Genomic DNA, 17378 nt, shown 5'->3' on the forward strand with positions numbered 1-17378 from the left:
AGTCACATGGGTGCATCTGGTTGGCCTAATAAACATGATAAATACTTACCAAAGAAAATGCAATGCTCCTCAATAGAATAGCATATGCAAGCAGAAATATGCTAGGTGGAATATGTACGTAGCCAGCACTGTATGATTCAGGGTGAGGGGCTGAGGGCCTACACGGATTTGTGTAAAGCATGGATAATTTGCCATTTTCCTTGCTCTGTTACTGAAAGACACCCTCTGTCTCCACCCTCCTGCCTCATTTTTTGTCCTTTTTTTTCCCCCTGCCACAACTGTCATGGATTATCAGTAAAGAAAATAGAGAGTTGCCTCTACTTTCCATACTCCTAGCCCCACTCTCGGTTTCTCATTTCTAAAACTGAAATGCATATTTATATGAATATTCAATGAAATGAAACCTGTATAAGCATAATTATGTAAATAACATATTGTCCTCATTTTTAGTTCCTATGGGCCAGACTCTTTCTGTGATTGTTTGCCTTTCTTCTCTGAAGTTTATTCTCTTTTGCTTCCAAGTCAACACACATGAAATCAGATCTATCTTCGACTGTGTAAAGCCTTAAAACACCTTTTGCACCTTTGCCTCTGTCTAAAACAAAGATAGAGAAACTGAACAAAGTGAGCATGTGAATTGTCTAGGAAGAATGGAATAATTATTATCTACTTACTGTGACTCTGATTGCAACCAGGATTTCCATCATCACTCAGCATTTCCCACCCCCTCCAGCCAAATAACCACATTTGTACACTTAGAATAAAGTACACAGTGATGATGTTCAACTTTAACTTTTCACCACATTCATAAAAAGTTCTTAAGGAGAAATGATCTGTTCCTCTTAGAGTTAAGTCTATGTGTATTATAAATATATGGGCAGCTAGGTGCTGTAGTGGATAGAGCACCAGGCCTAGAGTCAGGAGGACCTAAGTCCAAATCTGGCCTCAGACAATAACAAGCTGTGTGACCTTGAGTAAATCACTTGATTTTTGTTGCCTCAGTTTCCCCATCTGTAAAATGGGGATAATAATAGCCCCTACCTCAAAAGGTAGTTGTGAGGATCAAATGAGATAATAATTGCCCATTAGCATAGTGCCTGGTACATCCTAAGCACTATCTAAAAATGTTAGCTATTATTATTGACTGTTATTCTTGTTCTAGCAACACCACTAAAAAGTTGTAGTGGCCTCCCTCTGGTTCTTTTTTTTTGGGGGGGGGGGCAATGAGGGTTAAGTGACTTGCCCAGGGTCACACAGCTAGTAAGTGTCAAGTGTCTGAGGTCGGATTTGAACTCAGGTCCTCCTGACTCCACGGCCGATGCTCTATCCACTGCGCCACCTAGCTGCCCCCCTCCCTCTGGTTCTTAACTTCCCCATCTGTAAAAAGGGAATATTGTTATCTGTCCTGCTTATCTCGCAAGGTTGATTTAGGATAAAATATGATAACACATGACAAAGCAGGTGATATGTTAATACTAGGAATTTCAATCAAGTCTGAACATCTTTTTTTCCAGTGTATTCATGTACTGGCTTTCTCTGTATGAAGCATCTGGTGGCACAATGGCTAGAGCACTAGTCCTGGAATCAGGAAATCCTGACTTCAAATCTGGTCTCAGACACTTACTAGTGTTACTCTGGGCAAGCCACTTAACTTTTGTATGCCTCGGTTTCCTCAACTGTAGAAAATGGAGATAAAAATAGAACCTACTTGAAAGGCTTGTGAAGTTCCTGGCACACAGTAGGTGCTGTATAAATGCTTATTCCCTGCCTGAGCAAGGTTAGCACTTATCATCCAGATTCTCTGAATAAAGGTTCTGGGACCTGTTTATGAGCTGACTCTTCCTTGCAGGGGCTACAGAGCCATATACACTGGTGATAGTCTCCTGCAGTAAGTCTCATCTGGGTCTACCCTAAAACAGAATAGTGCTGGGGGCAGCTAGGTGGCGCAGTGGATAGAGTACCAGCCCTGGATTCAGGAGTACCTGAGTTCAAATCTGGCCTCAGACACTTAACACTTACTAGCTGTGTGACCCTGGGTAAGTCACTTAACTTCAATTGCCTCACTAAAAACAAAAAACCAGAATAGTGCTGCCTTTTTTGTATTTGCTCGTGTTTACTACATGTTTCACAAGCAAATTTCTCCCCTGAAACCTCACCTTGGCATGAAGATACCCCTGGGATCTCAAAGGTTGTTCAGGAAAAGTGCCACCTATGATGTGTCCTGCTGAGCTGGAAAAGCTTCAAATATGGATCACAGACCATGTGGCCCATGGTCCAAGGATCAGCCTACATAAGGACAGAAAGACCAGCCAGCCCTGGAAGGCTGGCCACTAGATGATGTCATTTATCAGCCACCCATCCTCAGCAAAAGCATTGATTAAGATGGGCTCATAGTTGTCAGCCATACCAATAGAGGAAATGACCCCACTGTTGAAATCACAGATACTGTGGAGTACTCCTCTGTCGAGCTTGTGTCCTAGCTCCTCATTCTACAATGAAGGAAACTGAGGCTCAGAAAAGGGCAATTACTTGTCCAAGAACACTAAATAAATTAGTGTCAGAGTCAAGCACGTCTCCTCACCTCTGCTCCAGGACTCTTATCACTGCTGATAGCTAGGTCCCTCCTAGTTGACAAGAGTCCTCATTTGTACATCTCTGTATTCACTACACCCCAAAGGAGGCATAATAATTAGAAAACTAGTGTGGAATCAGGAAAACTTGGATATAAATACTACTTCAGACACTTCTGGCTCTGGGACCCTAGACAAGTTATTTAAACTCTCTGAACCTCACTTTCCTCATCTGTAAAGTCAGGCAGTTGAACTGACTTTAAATCAACTTAAAGTTCCTTCTAGTTCTAAATCTATCGACCCCTTCCACTTCTGGTTAGCTTTAGTTGTTAGGACTTTTTTCCTATTCAATTATCATCTCTATACTGATGATTCCCAACTCTACTTATCCAGACCTCACCTCTCTACTGACCTCTACCTTGCATCTCCAACTGTCCACTGGGCATCCCAAACAAGATGTCTCATAGACATCTTGAAATCAACATGTCCAAAATGCTTCTTTCTTCCTAACTTCCCTATCACTGCTGAGGGTACCATCACCCTCCCACTCACCCAGGCTGGAAATTTAGCTGTCATTCTCTACTCCTCACTTTCTCTCTTACCCTATATGTAATCTGCTGCCACGCCCTGTTGATGTTTACCTATGGAACAACTCTCAAATATACTCTCTCTTCTCTGACACACTGTCACCATCCTGATGCAGGCCTGGACTACTACAATAGCTGAAGATTGTTCTCCCTGCCACAACTTTCTCCCCCATTTTAGTCCATCCTCCACTCAGGCATCAAATTGATATGACTGATATTGACATTGACATTGATATCACTCTCCTTTGCCTCCCCATTCAATAAACTCTAATGGCTCCCTATCACCTCCAAGATCAAATATAAAATCCTCTGGCTTTTAAAACCCATCATAATCTGGCCTCATTCCTATCCTTCCAGTTTTCTTACACCTCAGTCTCCCCATGTCCTGGGATACAATAATGTCCTTGTTAGGGGGCAGCTAGGTGGCGCAGTAGATAGAGCATCGGCCCTGGATTCAGGAGGACCTGAGTTCAAATCCTACCTCAGACATTTGACACTTACTAGCTGTGTGACCCTGGGAAAGTCACTTAACCCTCATTGCCCCGCAAAAAAAAAAAATGTCCTTGTTATTCTTTAAATAAGACACTCGATCTCCTGACTACTGGCATTTTCATTTGCTCTACCCCATGCCTGCAATGTTCTCCTTCCTGGCTTCCCTACCTTTCTTCAAATCCCAGCTAAAACCCCACCTTCTTAGCATAGTATCTAGCACATAGTACAGGCACTTAATAAATGTTTGTTGACGAATAGACTTATTGAGTCAAAATCTGTCTCTCTGCAACTTCTACCCTCATAGAGTCCTTGGGAACCTCTTCCACATGACAAGTCTTCAAATAATTGCAAAATGGCTATCATCCTCACTCTCCGACACACCCAAGTCTTTTCAACATATTTCCCTATGGAATGGCATTGAGTCTAGTCACTATACTAGTCACTGTCCTCTGAACGTTCTCTAGCACATGAAAGTCCCTCCCACCCAGAAGCGAACACAATATACAGTGTAGTGGATTGTCCCTTCCATAGTGCTGGACACGACACCACCGTTAGTATAGCTCAAGATTTTATACGGAAGCTTTCTTGATTTTGAGATCATAGTATTGTCAAACATTGAGATTATCTACTAATACCACCAGATCTCTTTCATACACTTATCAAGTCATGAATTATTAATAACTCACATTTATGAAATAATATAACTCACATTTCTATAGTACATTCACCCTCACAACCCTGAAATTTAAGCTCTTAAATTCTGTTCATAAGGAAATCATAACCCACTTTGTAACCTCATTCATTCAGGGTAAAACACTGGACAGAGCAGTCCTATGTCCTAGTGCTGGAGTCAAGGGACCTGGGTTTAGTCTAGGTCTGCCGCTTATTTCTTATGTCAAGTCTTTCATCCTCATTAGCCTCCTAAATGGTCTCTTTGCCTCCTTGACTCTTCTCTCTCCAAACCATATCACTACCAAAATAACAATAGTGGGAAACAAACTCTACAAAGAGCTCGATCCACATTCTCTCCTTGGATGCTCAGGACAACCTTGTGAACTGAGTATATTATTATATACTCTATAGTATAGCTCTAAGAGCTTAAGTGATTTGCTTGTGTCCACACATTTTTCTTATTCTAGCCTTTTTCTTGGCAATTGACAAGGTTTTCCCTCCTCAATTTTTCCAAGGGCCTTCATGAGAGAAGGTAAGTTTCTTTCTTTTTCTTTTTTTTTTGGGGGGGGGCAGGGCGATGAGGGTTAAGTAACTTGCCCAGGGTCACACAGCTAGTAAGTGTCAAGGGTCTGAGCTCAGATTTGAACTCAGGTCCTCCTGAATCCACGGCCGGTGCTTTATTCATTGTGCCACCTAGCTGCCCAAGAAGATACATTTCTTGAAGGCAAGGAACCTTGGTTTTGTTTGTCCTGTTTTTAGATCCCTGGCACCTGCCACAGTGCTATGCAAGCAGTAGGTGCTAAGAAGGGATTGCCACATTTAATTGTTGAATATGAAGAAAAGTTTAAATATTGTGGCTTTCTCTTTGGAAAAGAGAAGACTTAGCATGGTCTAATGTCTATTAGCATCAAATATGTAAAGGACAATAATATATCAAAGGGATTAAACTTGTTCTATGTGGTCCCAAAAGGGGATAACTAAGAGAAAGATGCATTGGGCATAGGGTGAGAGGAAGAGGAAGTTAAGAGGAGTATATTTTAGATCAATATACAAAAAACCCCTGTTTCCTCATCTGTAAAATGGGGTAAATTTTACTTGTCCTATCTACCCCTCCAAGTTTTAGAGAGGATCAAATGAAGGGGGAGAAAGGTGAAAATGACTAAAAAAGAGATAGCAAAGTGAGAAGTTATACTCCATTCATTCACCCATGGTCAGATGTAGCTCAGAAATAATGTTACCTGATGATCACTCAATGTTAGGAGTATATCTTCAGTGTAGTTTGCAGGGGACAGAAGCTTTCGCCATCAAACCCAATACCACATATGTCATCTCTATTTTTACTCTCATCATGGAAGCCTGGAGAGGAATTAAATGTGGAAACTTTCCCACTTGCCTTCACCTACAGATAGGCCCTCTGAACCATCAAGGAAGAACTGTGGCTGAGTAAGACCAATGCAACAGTCACTCAAATTGCTAATACCCTAAATAAATCTCCAGGGCCAATAATTTGGCACCTTTCCAACATACACACACACACACATACACACACACACACACACACACACACACACACTGTCAACAGTAACATAAGATGAACTCTGTCCAAACTGACCCCTAGTTGTAAGAATCTTTTTCTTTCCCAATCAAACTAAAGTTACTCAAACTGTCCTGAAACTATATTTTGGATACTAAGAAGAGATCCTTTTACAAGACCCTGTTCTGTGACCAAGGATGTAGTAAGAGAAATTCATATGTCCAGCAAGTTATCCTCACATTGGAAGACAGGAAACGGACAGAGTCTTGGCTATGGAATCAGAGGACCTGAATTCAACACTTGCTACCAGCTCTGCTGCTTTACTACCAGCTACCTTGAGAAAGAGTCTTTGTATCTTCCTCTATAAAATGGAAAAAGTCATACCAGATGGCTGATGAGGTGCCTTCCAACTCTAGATCAACGTTCCCAAAGAAGTGAAAAACAAGATAAAAAAGGAGGAATAAACAATCCCTCCACATTGGCCAGCTCCCTTCTCCTAGCATTGTAGACTCCATGTCCTGTTTCTATGCCTTTGTTCTACCTATTCCCCAGGCTTGAATGACTCTTCCCTCCAATTTCTGACTTTTTTTTTTTTTTTTGAGAATTCCTGGCTTCCTTTAAGACTCAACTCAAACAGCACCTCCTCCAGAAGGGCTTTCCCTCTGTTGTTAATGCCATCCACTCTAAAGTTACCTTCCGTCTATTCTATATTGATTTCCTGTGTTCTGATTCATGTTTATCTCCATCATTAGAATGTACGCTCTTTGAGGACAGGAGGAGTTATTTTTGCTTTTTAAAAAATTCTCCATGGAATATGTGTGTACCTTATTGAACATTTTAGAGCTCAAGATCATTCATATATAGAAAATTCATAGAAAAAGTGTGGGCTTCAAAATACAATATACACAAAATAGTGGTCATTTGGAAAATAAGAAACAATACCCTTTCAGTGACCGTTATTTCAAGATGTTCTTTGAAAGACTTTGAGGGAGTATGGGGTGGGAGGGAACCTACCTGGAGGAAACACTCTTAAAAACTAGGAATGCTAAGAAATGCATCTGAAACCTCTGCCTTTTGAAGAAAAGGACGCAGGGGCTAAGACAAAACAACTAACAAAAGGTATCCAAAAGTGCCAAGTTTTTAAGGCACTACATTACTTCTGCCTACCTTTTCCCAATTACCCTTTCCAGCAACAACAATAAGAGATCAAGCAAAACACACCTTTAGAAGTAGCCAGTGGCTATTTCAAACTGGATTCACAATCTTTATCCTGTTTACTTTTCAAAAGCTGTTTGGAACTTCAAGTTCCTGAAGTATTTCAGGGAATAGAAAAGCACCCTTCAAATGGGTAGGTAGGGTCCATTGTACAGTGTTTCAAAGAGTATAGTTTGGGGGCGCAGTTAACTGTCGGTTATCCACCCTAGTAAAAGAAAAAGGACACACATTTCATTTGATCCCGTAGTGGATAATCCAAAAATCATTTCTATTTGGTTTTGGGATTGATGGGAGAGAAGAGAGATAGGCAGTAGCTTTCCCTCGCTAATTGTTTGGCTCCCAGTGATAACTAAAATTCATTTCCAAATCCTTGAGTGCACAACAGCTGATGGATTGGAGATGGGGAATAGTAAGGTGACTCCTTTGAAGAGGGAAGGCAGTGGAGAATTAAATATTTGTTGCAGATAATCCAAAGTTGCTAAAACCACGTAGGCAATTAATTGAAATGTCCATCCAGAGCATATATATATTTGTGTGTGTGTATATATATATATTTGTATATTTATATTTATATATATGCATACATACATCATCAAGCTTAATTCTGCTTTGCATTGATGAGCATAAGGTCTCTATGTTATTCTCCCCTCATTCTATAGCCCAGTTCCCCTCCACCAAGTTAGAGAAATAGGACAATTATATCCTAAAACATGAGAGAAGTCTGACTCCCTAGAGAGGGAGGACGATTTAGACAAGTAGTCCCCAGTGTATTTGTAGACACTTAAAACCCACAGTAATAAAGTTATCAAAATCACCACTTTAGGTTGGCAGCAAAGACCAAGAGGGAAACATGCATACGATATTTTCTCCCTATTCCCTTAAAAAAAAGAAAAACGTAACGCGTGTACCCATCAGATACCGTGGAGATGGGAACAGTGTCCTCTCGGGATTTAATCTCTTCATCATTACTATGCCAGGTCTTTCCTTTCACAACAGTCTCATGAAATGTTAGGCCCGGGAGCTGTGTGCAAGTGCACAGCAACCCTTCCTGACATAGATCAGGCAGGATTCATATGCCTAATAGAAAGATTAAAAGAAAGTTTAGCAGTGATTCCAATTGCGCCTTTCTCTTCTTCCCTGAGACAGGAGGAAGGTGGTTTTGTTTGTTTTGTTTTGTTTTTCTTTTTTGGGGGGGGCAAGGCGAGAGGAATCCTTCAGCTCTACTCCTTAAGTACTGGGGCGCTCTGATTCACACTCGGAGCCGTTATCCCTTTGTGCCCCTTATCCCAGACTCGGCGATGGGCCCCCGAGGACAAGGCACAGTAGGGAAAAGGAGGAGTGGGGGCCGGAAGGGGGGGGGTGCTTTTTCCAAGCTGCCCCAGCTCGCAAAAGTGAACTTTAAGGCTTTGCTGGAGGTAGCGATGCGATCCTCCCCTGTGTGCCACCTCCTTACCCTCTAGCCCTGGAATCCCGGGGCTACTGGGAGGTTGCGAGGGGAGGAGTGTGTTTCCCTTCGCCCCCAAGTCTAACCTCCTTGGGATTCCTACCCTTCCCCTCACAATATACTAATGAAGCTCAATCAGGGTTTAGCCTGGAGATAACTCACGTGGCCCGGCGGCCGCTCTGCCCTGCGATTGGCCCGCAGTAATTATAGGCACACTCCGGGGACCAAGGGGGGAAGGGGGAGGGGGGACTCGACCCCCGCCTGCATAAATTATGCAAATTAGCCAGGGTGCAGCACGGGGCCGACCTGCTGCCTCTCTCCATTCATTCTCTCAGGCGGGGGTGGGGGTGGGGGGGTGGGAGCGGGGAGCCCGATGGGGAGGTGGGGGGGGGGAGAGAAGGAGAGCCGGAGGGGATGGGGGCACCTATTGTTTTTCAGGGTATATAAGGTGTCCTGAGGCCAGTCGTGTGCCACACTCGGTGCTCACACGAGCTGATCACGGGCGAGATAGAAGCGGAGACAAGGCGGTCGCGTGGCCCCTCTTAGGCGGCCGAGCTCGGAAGTTTCCGGGAACTTTCAATTTCCTCCCCGTCCAGGGAACTTCGCTTAGGGGGAGGGGTCGGGCCGGGACTCCGAATTCCAAAAGTAAGTGGGTCCTGAAAAGAGCTCAACTCCTACCGCCTCAGAGAAGGGACCCCACACTCCCTCTCTGCCCTTCTCCCCTCCAAAGAGGATATTATTCATTAACAACTCTTCTCTCTCCCCTCTCTTCCTGTTTTCTTACAGGAATGGCCTCTCTCGTGGACAGCAACCTCTCTGACTTCGAGAACAGCAGCGATCTGTCATGCTTTCTGACTGACGAGGAGGACAGCAGCGGGCTCCTGCAGGCCGCCTCCTCCGTGCAGCACTCCGAGCAGCGCCGGAGAGAGGAGCGGAGGGAGGACGAGGAAGAAGAGGAAAAGGAGCGCAAGAGACGGCGGGGCCGTGGCAGGGTAAGGAGCGAGGCACTGCTGCACACCATCCGCAAGACCCGGAGGGTGAAGGCCAACGATCGCGAACGCAACCGAATGCACAACCTGAATGCGGCCCTGGACGAACTGCGAAGCGTGCTGCCCACCTTCCCAGATGACACCAAGCTCACCAAAATCGAGACTCTGCGCTTCGCTTACAACTACATCTGGGCCCTTGCGGAGACTCTGCGTCTGGCTGACCAGTGCTTGCAAGGGCCCCCCAAGGAGCTGCTCCTGCCCGCCTACCTCCACCCTGCCGACTCCCCCAGCTCGGCCAGCGATGGAGAATCGTGGATCTCTAGCACTTCTCCAGCCGCAGCCTCCTCCTCCTCTTCGTTCTCCCCACCCTCCTCCTGCTGCTCCTCATCCCCTCTCTCTAACCCCAGCAGCCCCGCCGCCTCCGAGGACTTCGGCTACGGGAACCCTGACCCCCTCTTCTTCCCTGGCCTGCCCAAAGACTTAGTCCACGGTGCTCCCTGTTTCGTGCCCTATCGCTAGCCAGGCCTATGGTGCGCCCACACACAGACTTCCCTCTGACACACTCGGGCACATCCCAAGTGACCTCGGGGAGGTTCCCTGAGCTCTAAAAGGGAGGAAGGGTGGAGGACCAGGTATGGGTGGGTGTGGGTGGGTGGTTGGGTGGGGATGCAGCTTAAAGACTGAGTCCTTCGCCCTCTCGGCCATCCTGGGAGAAGCACGGGTTGGGGTTCGCCCTCGGGGCTCTAAGTCACCTTGCCCCCTCCAGTCCCTATCAGAGTCCTTCACATTGCGTCCTTCCCTTTTGCACTTTGTGAACTTCCCCAAGACTCCCTTCTTTGTGGCGCCGCGGTGCTGAGCCCCCACTGCCGAGGGAGTTAGCAAAGGGGCAGGTCAGCTGCTGAAGACGAGGTGAAAAGTCAATTTTACAATTTGTAGAACTCTAATGAAGAAAAACGAGCATGAAAATTTGGTTTGAACGGGCTGACAATACAATGAAAAGGCTTAAAAAGGAGAGACAAGGAGTGGGCTTCATGCATTATGGATCGTGACCTCCAGCACCGTCGTAGTGCTATAGAGAAGGGCTCAGCGCAGCAGACACGGGCTATTCAGACGCGGCGCTCCATAGGAGTTTAATTTATTCAAGATGTTTCATTCATATGAAAATGTATTTTTGTACATAAAGAGTTTATTCTATTATTATGTATATGATCTGAAAGTTTACACTTTCTGTATTTCAGATGCTCCGTGTAAATAAAAAGTTTTTGTTTGGTTGGGTTTTTTTTAAACTTTAAGTTTCTTTGGGTACTTTACTGACTCGGACCTCTCAGCACTCCTTAGGCTGAGGAAGTATATCAACTCCTTACGGGAAGCTGCCACTCATGGTTGGAGGGGATGGGGCGGGGTTGGGGCGGGGGGGCGGGGGGCGACAAAGGGAGAGAGAAGTCCTAAACTCAAATTCTCACCGTCTGCTGTCATAGAACTTTTGCGAGTCTCTCTTAGTTTGAAGGGGCCTTAAAGTTCTTTTTTTTTTTAATGAACCCTGGTGTTTGGAGGCCATGGTTTCCTTCCACCCTAGTGAAAACCATTACAAGCTTTACCAGCTTATTCACAATAAACCAATTAAGATTTTCTCTGGGGGAATTAGCCCTGGGTGTGCCACTACCTGTAGAGGTGGGCGCTATAGGAAAGAAATTTCTTTTGAGTTACCGAGCATCAGCTGGCTCAGGTTTTCAAAGAGAGGGGATTAAAGAATCAATAGAGTGTGGCCATTGGCTAGGAAGTGAAGAGTGACAGGTGTGGGACACTGGGCAGGCTTGCTCAGTCTAGGCCACTCTCCCAACAGCTTATTTGAAAGGGGAAATTGATTTGTAAACAATACATTCGAATTGTTCTCTATTGAAGTTTCCTGGCTGAATACTCAGGTTGCCCTCAAACATCAGCCCATTGGAATATGAATCACTGGTCACACTAGGTAGATGTATGGCTGCTTGTAAGAGGATGGGTGATTACATTTGCTCAGACACAGAGTGAAGGCTGGCCCACCAGCCTGTCTGCCTAGGAAAAGGCTAAACTGAAACTCCAGAGCAGTGCTCCAGGGTTGGATCTCTATGTTTGTTCAGTCAACTCCAAAGAGAACAACATTCTCATGGGGACTACAAAGGCTGAGGGGGTCTTCATTTTCCGACAGTGAAATCAGTCATCCAAACAGTGGGACATTTTTTGGCTGTCTCCTGTTTATTTGTTGTTAGACAATTAGCTAACAAGGGGTCTTAGTCGACAGGATCCTCTGTTTTTAATTTCAAAACTAGGGTAATTACAAGTGACAGTTCTGGAAGCTCTGACATGCTTGGGGTGCTTTCCAAGAAGGGTTAGAACAAAACTTCTCAAGCCAGACCTCTTTGATTACACCAGGAGAGAATGGTGCAGGAAAACGGGCTAGGGAAAGTGACAGATCCAACACCACAGGAAAGAATGTATGTTGAAAGTTGCCCAGAAACAGCTTTGAATACTTCCTCCTTTTAAATGTATGCTGCTGAACTCCCTCTCCCAAAAACATCTAAGAGATGAGCCTAGGTTACTCACTGTTCCCTGAGCTACCTCAGCTAGCAGAGGCCTCTCTATACAAATGTACCTTTGGGGAAAAGGAGTGGGTAGTTTGGTGGGGTGGTTGATTGGGGATGCAATCATACAAAGAGAGCACAACAATGGAAGGGAAGACACGACAACAGAATTCAGAAAGGAATTAATTCTCTGAAAACTTCTGAGGAAAAAGAATCAGCTCAAGGTTTTCTTTACCTCCTCTTTCTCTTCCACCCCAAATCCCCATCACTGAATGACATCCTTCCACTGGTTGCATTTGGCTTTATTTTTCTAGTAATAAAGACAAGCATGTTCCTGGGAAGGTGGGATTTTCAGTTTTCCTTATGCATAAGGGCTGTTGGAAGTGACTCCCTTCAGTCTTTGGCTGGGGGGGGGAGGGGGGCGCTCCTTCTGTTTGCGGAGGAAAGAGTAAATCCTCTATTTGTGCCTTCACCAAGGGTGTCTGTTCAGCCCTGCTGTAGGTGCACGTGTCTGGGATAGAGGGTAAGAACGCTGGGTTTTGTCCTCTTTTTTTTTTTTTTAAAGCCCTCAGGAGACCCACCAGGAAACAAATCCCAAAGCTCTAGCTAGCAGCCTGCAGCCAGTCCAGCGGCACAGGGTCTCAAGCCTTTGTCTCACACAGCTGTATGTAGCTTTAGGCAGCAGGCAGGGGCTTTAAAATAAGGAGAATCATGATTGCCTCCCAGACCAAGAAAAGCAAACCATATTCCCAACTCTATAACAAAAACAGGCAAGAAAAGTCCTTAATGACATTGATCGCAAAGGACTCACCAGGACTACTGCTGCTCCGCACTCACTGCTTAATGCTATTCTTCTAGGGAAGCCCAGCACATGTCCTCTCAAAAGGGGCGGGGGGGGGGGGGGGGGGGGGGGGGGGGAGTAGTTTTTAAAAAGTCGTGAAAAGGTAGTTAAAATCCTTGTCCCCACATCTGGTGTGGTCTCTCTACTATTTACCAGAATAGACAAGATAAACAAGTGTTTATCAAGTGTTTATCCAGAATTTTCTGGTCAATGGACACTAACAGAGACAGCCTTCAGGGGCTACCAATGTTTAAAGAACAAGAAATGGATTTTGGTTTTGTGGGGGTTTGTTGTTTTTGTTTTTGTTCTTTATTTTACTTTTTTATTTAAGACTCAACCTATCCTGAGCTGAGTCTCAGGACTACCATTAACTAGATTGTGATTTTGTCTTTTCCTTCTCTTGGCCTCAGTTTCCCTATTTGTAAAATAAAGAAATTGGACAAGATGATCTTGAGGTTTCTTCTGGTTCTAAAATGCTCTGTTTTAGAAGATGATCTATCACTGATCTAATTCAGCCAATATTTATTAAGGTCTTACTCTACACAAAGCCCAGTTTGGGTCCTTAGAAAAATAGATCTGGAGCCTCCTTGGGCTCAGGCACATCTCTTCAAATTAATTCTTACTCACATTCCTATGGCAAACAACCCTTTGAGTAAATGCTAGAAATGTTAATGATGTCATTTTACAGATGAAGGAACTAAGGCTAAGATTGGTCATAATGAAAGTAAAGTCAATAGACAGGATTCAAACCCCTGACACGGCCATTGCTCCTTCCATTATACTATGTTGCCTCAGCTTATTCACTAATGTACTGCTCAATATACATTATTTTTGTCATTTTTCACCTGTGGATGTTGCTTCCCCGACTAGATACTGAGCTCACCAAAAACATAAACCTTTGTATCCTCCATAACCTCTAACAGTGTAATATATACATTGTAGATGGCCAATAAATACTTGCTGATTAGTAGCTATCATTATATTATTTTTACAGATGTTATCATTGTTATATTATAGATGTTGACATAAGGAACTGGGCCTCTCAGTGATAACCTAGCACCAATAAATCATTTTCTGAACTGAATCCAAGCTATCAGCTTGTTTTTATATAATTTGAGCCTTACAAAGGGGGGGGGGGGTCCCCATTTATTTTGAGATTTCCAGAGTTTACAAAGGACCCAGGAATTCATCTAAACCAACTTCCTTCCCAGCGAATGAATTCTGTTTTCATCCTCCCTTATTGAGAACATCTATCCTCTGCTTGAACCCTTCTAGGGACAGTGAGCTCACTATCTCACAAGGCACTTGCTATAGTTTATTAGAAAGTTATTTTTTCTATTGAGCCAAAATCTGACTCCCCATAACTTTCACCCATTGACCCTAGTTCTCTCCTTTGTGAACCAAGAGAAATCTTTGTTTTGTTTTGTTTTTCTATTGGAAGTCCTCACTTTCAGAACCCCACTAAGTCTTCTCCAAGGAAAACATCTCTAGGTCCTTCTACTGATCTAATATGTCATAACTTGGAGTTCTCTGATTATCTTGTCTGCACCTACTCCAATTTAATCAATATTTCTCGTAAATGTGGCTCCAAAGTGAATCTAACCAATATAGAACTCAGTGGAATTATTACCTCCCTCACCATGAATGTGAGACTTCTATTAATGCAGCCCCCAAGTCATATTAAGATTTTAGTCAGCTAAAACCACTGAGGATTTTTTTCATGAAAAAGTCATTGTTTCTTAAAGTCTTTTTTTTTTAATTTAAAAACAGAACTTTAAATTTGTCCTTTTTACATTTTATAGGATAACTTTTTGGATTAAAGACAAAGTGAAATACAATGAGCATGACTGTTTAGTACCTTCCATTTCCATTCTCCCCTACTAAAAAAAATTAGAAATATTTATCCAGGTTTATGAAAAAAATAAATAAATAGTCAGGTGACATTATTGCATATAAAAACAAAGGAAGAAAAGACTTCTTTCAGCAAGACAACATCTCATCTCTACTTTCTAAAAACAATTAAGTTCATCAATATTATCAAGAGAGCTTATATTGTGGAAATGGAACTGCATATTACAGAAATAGCACAGCCCTAGCCATAGGGTATGAAGGCAGACTAGATAAATATTCATGGATCAACCTGGAGTCAGAGGATATGGGTTCAAATTCCTTGTCTGACATACTACTTGTATGACCTTGGGTAAATCATTTAACTTCACTTGGCTCCAGTTTCCTCATTTTAAAATGAGAGGATTTAACTTGATAACTTCTCAGGTTCCTTCCAGCTCTAAATCTATGATTCTATTGTTGTCTTTGAGTGATAAATTCTCAGTCAGGAAATTTGGGCTTGAATTCCATCTCTGTCATTTGCTACTTCTGTGACCCTGAGGAAGTCACTTTTCTCTCCATGACTCAGATTCCTCATTTTCAAAATGGGGGGGGGGGGATCTAGGTGGACCAGTGGATAAAGCACTGGCCTTGGATTCAGGAGGACCTGAGTTCAAATCCAGCCTCAGACACTTGACACTTAACTAGCTGTGTGACCCTGGGCAAGTCACTTAACCCTCATTGCCCTCCCCCCCCCAAAAAATTTATAAAACAAAAACAAAATGAGGGGGTCGGACCACATGGCCTTCAGTCAGTCAAGTAATTAATCAATAAGCATTTATTAAACATTTACTATTTGCCAGACCCTGTGTAAGGCAAACTGGGAATATAAATGTGAAAATAAGACAGTAGTTGTCCTCAAGGAACTTACATTCTAGTAGGGTATAAGAACATATATAAGAGAGTAGAAGAGTAGTGACATTAAATTGTCACTCCTTTTCCAGTAGCAACATTGAATCTATTACTGTTACATGAGCAAGAGGCGAAAAGCAGGACTAGGATTCAGTCCCAGGGGGAGTCTGACCACCCAGAAGAGGGTCAGACTTCTTTTCTCATCCTCTTTGGCTCATTATGTCGCCAAACCCAGCTCCCGAGGAAAAACTACAAAAAGATTTCGGTGTGGCTCATCTCTAGGATGTCCCCAAAAGGGACAAGTGGAAAAGTACAGTATAAGTTAATGAGACAGATATTCCTACAGACAAAACAAATGCTAAATAGAGATCACTCAGAAATGCACATTTAGCAGAAACAAACAAAATAAGTGGTAGTAATAACTCTCAGCAAGTTGATAGTCAAACCTCATGTAAACATTCCTCAAGTCTCTCTTTTTGCTACCACACATACAAAATGAAAATACCGGTTCTCTTAGAAAACTCACACCACTAAATAGGAATCTCTGAGTTCTCTGTACTGCAAGATTGGTTCTGTGGCTGACAACAACTCTGTCTGATGTCTTCAACTTTGTCACTCTTATTGCAATGGAGCCTTAGACCCAGAAGTCTATCTCATTCAGCATAGTTATCCTTTTACCAGAAGTGAATCTTTTTCAGCCCTTGTGTCATTAGGACCTGTACCTATCTCAGTTCCCATTGGTTGCCTTTTTCTGCAGACCTTTGACTCAAAACATTTTGGAAAATGGATTTTCTTCCTACTGGTATCTTATCTGGTACAATATCATCTGGTGCATGCACCCACCCTCTTGTCTTTCTCCTCTACTCCTCACCAAGGAAAAGGTAGAGAGATTGTCACCAAATAATAATGCAGCTGACACAAGATTTATAGAGTGCTATGCATATATATATTATATATATATATATATATAAAATTCTATAAGCTATATGTAATTATTGTCCAAGTTCAGGTGAAGAAACAAGATGAAGGAAGTTTAAGTGACTTGCTCAAGTTTACATAGCTAGGAAGTATGATTTCAGTCCGGTTCTTTTTGACAGTTCAATATAGATAGATGGAGATGGAGATGGAGATGGAGATGGAGATGGAGATGGAGATGGAGATGGAGATGGAGATGGAGATGGGTATGGAGATGGATATCGGTATGGGTATGGGTATGGGTACAGGTATAAATTAGATATAGACATATAGAGGCAGTATTATATATACACAGCATATCCATATAATATTGCCTTTATATAATAGTATACCTCAGGATTTAATTTATTCACATTTAGAAATATCATAGTCAGGTTTATGTTTTCCTATATTAAATATATATGTACACACAGGTACATGTTGCTTTTATCTTTGAATCACAATCATTTCTGGATATAGAACATACACCCTCCAGATTGAATCCTCCTTAATAACAAAGAAAAACAAATGAGCAACAATCATCTATACCCCAACACCTATACAAAAAAGATTAAACATTTTGCCCTAGTACTCCCCCACCCCCTTCTCAGTCATTAGGAGAAAAGTACATTTCACTATTTCTTCCTCTTCGGGGCTATCATTGGCTCCTTAGTTCAAAGAACTCAGCTTAAAAATCTATCTCAATCTCTCTGTCTCTGTCTATCTATCTCTCTTTCCAATATAACTATGTTGTTTTCTGATATATTTTCTTTAAGTATG

At 42.9% G+C, this 17378-nt stretch overlaps 1 protein-coding gene across 1 annotated transcript; it reads left to right on the forward strand.

Moving 5' to 3' along the window:
- The first annotated feature begins 9302 nt into the window (after positions 1 to 9302).
- On the forward strand, positions 9303 to 10022 carry NEUROG1 (neurogenin 1). Its single transcript, XM_043980159.1, has one exon. The coding sequence runs from the start codon at positions 9303 to 9305 to the stop codon at positions 10020 to 10022; it is 720 nt and encodes a 239-aa protein (XP_043836094.1).
- The last annotated feature ends 7356 nt before the right edge of the window (positions 10023 to 17378 follow it).

The sequence above is a fragment of the Dromiciops gliroides genome, chromosome 2 (assembly GCF_019393635.1).
Source record: "Dromiciops gliroides isolate mDroGli1 chromosome 2, mDroGli1.pri, whole genome shotgun sequence".
NCBI classification, from domain to species: Eukaryota; Metazoa; Chordata; class Mammalia; order Microbiotheria; family Microbiotheriidae; genus Dromiciops; species Dromiciops gliroides.

What these genes read in the sequence shown, in the direction of transcription:
- NEUROG1 (XM_043980159.1), top strand. Translation starts at nt 9,303, where the DNA reads ATGGCCTCTCTCGTGGACAGCAACCTCTCTGACTTCGAGAACAGCAGC.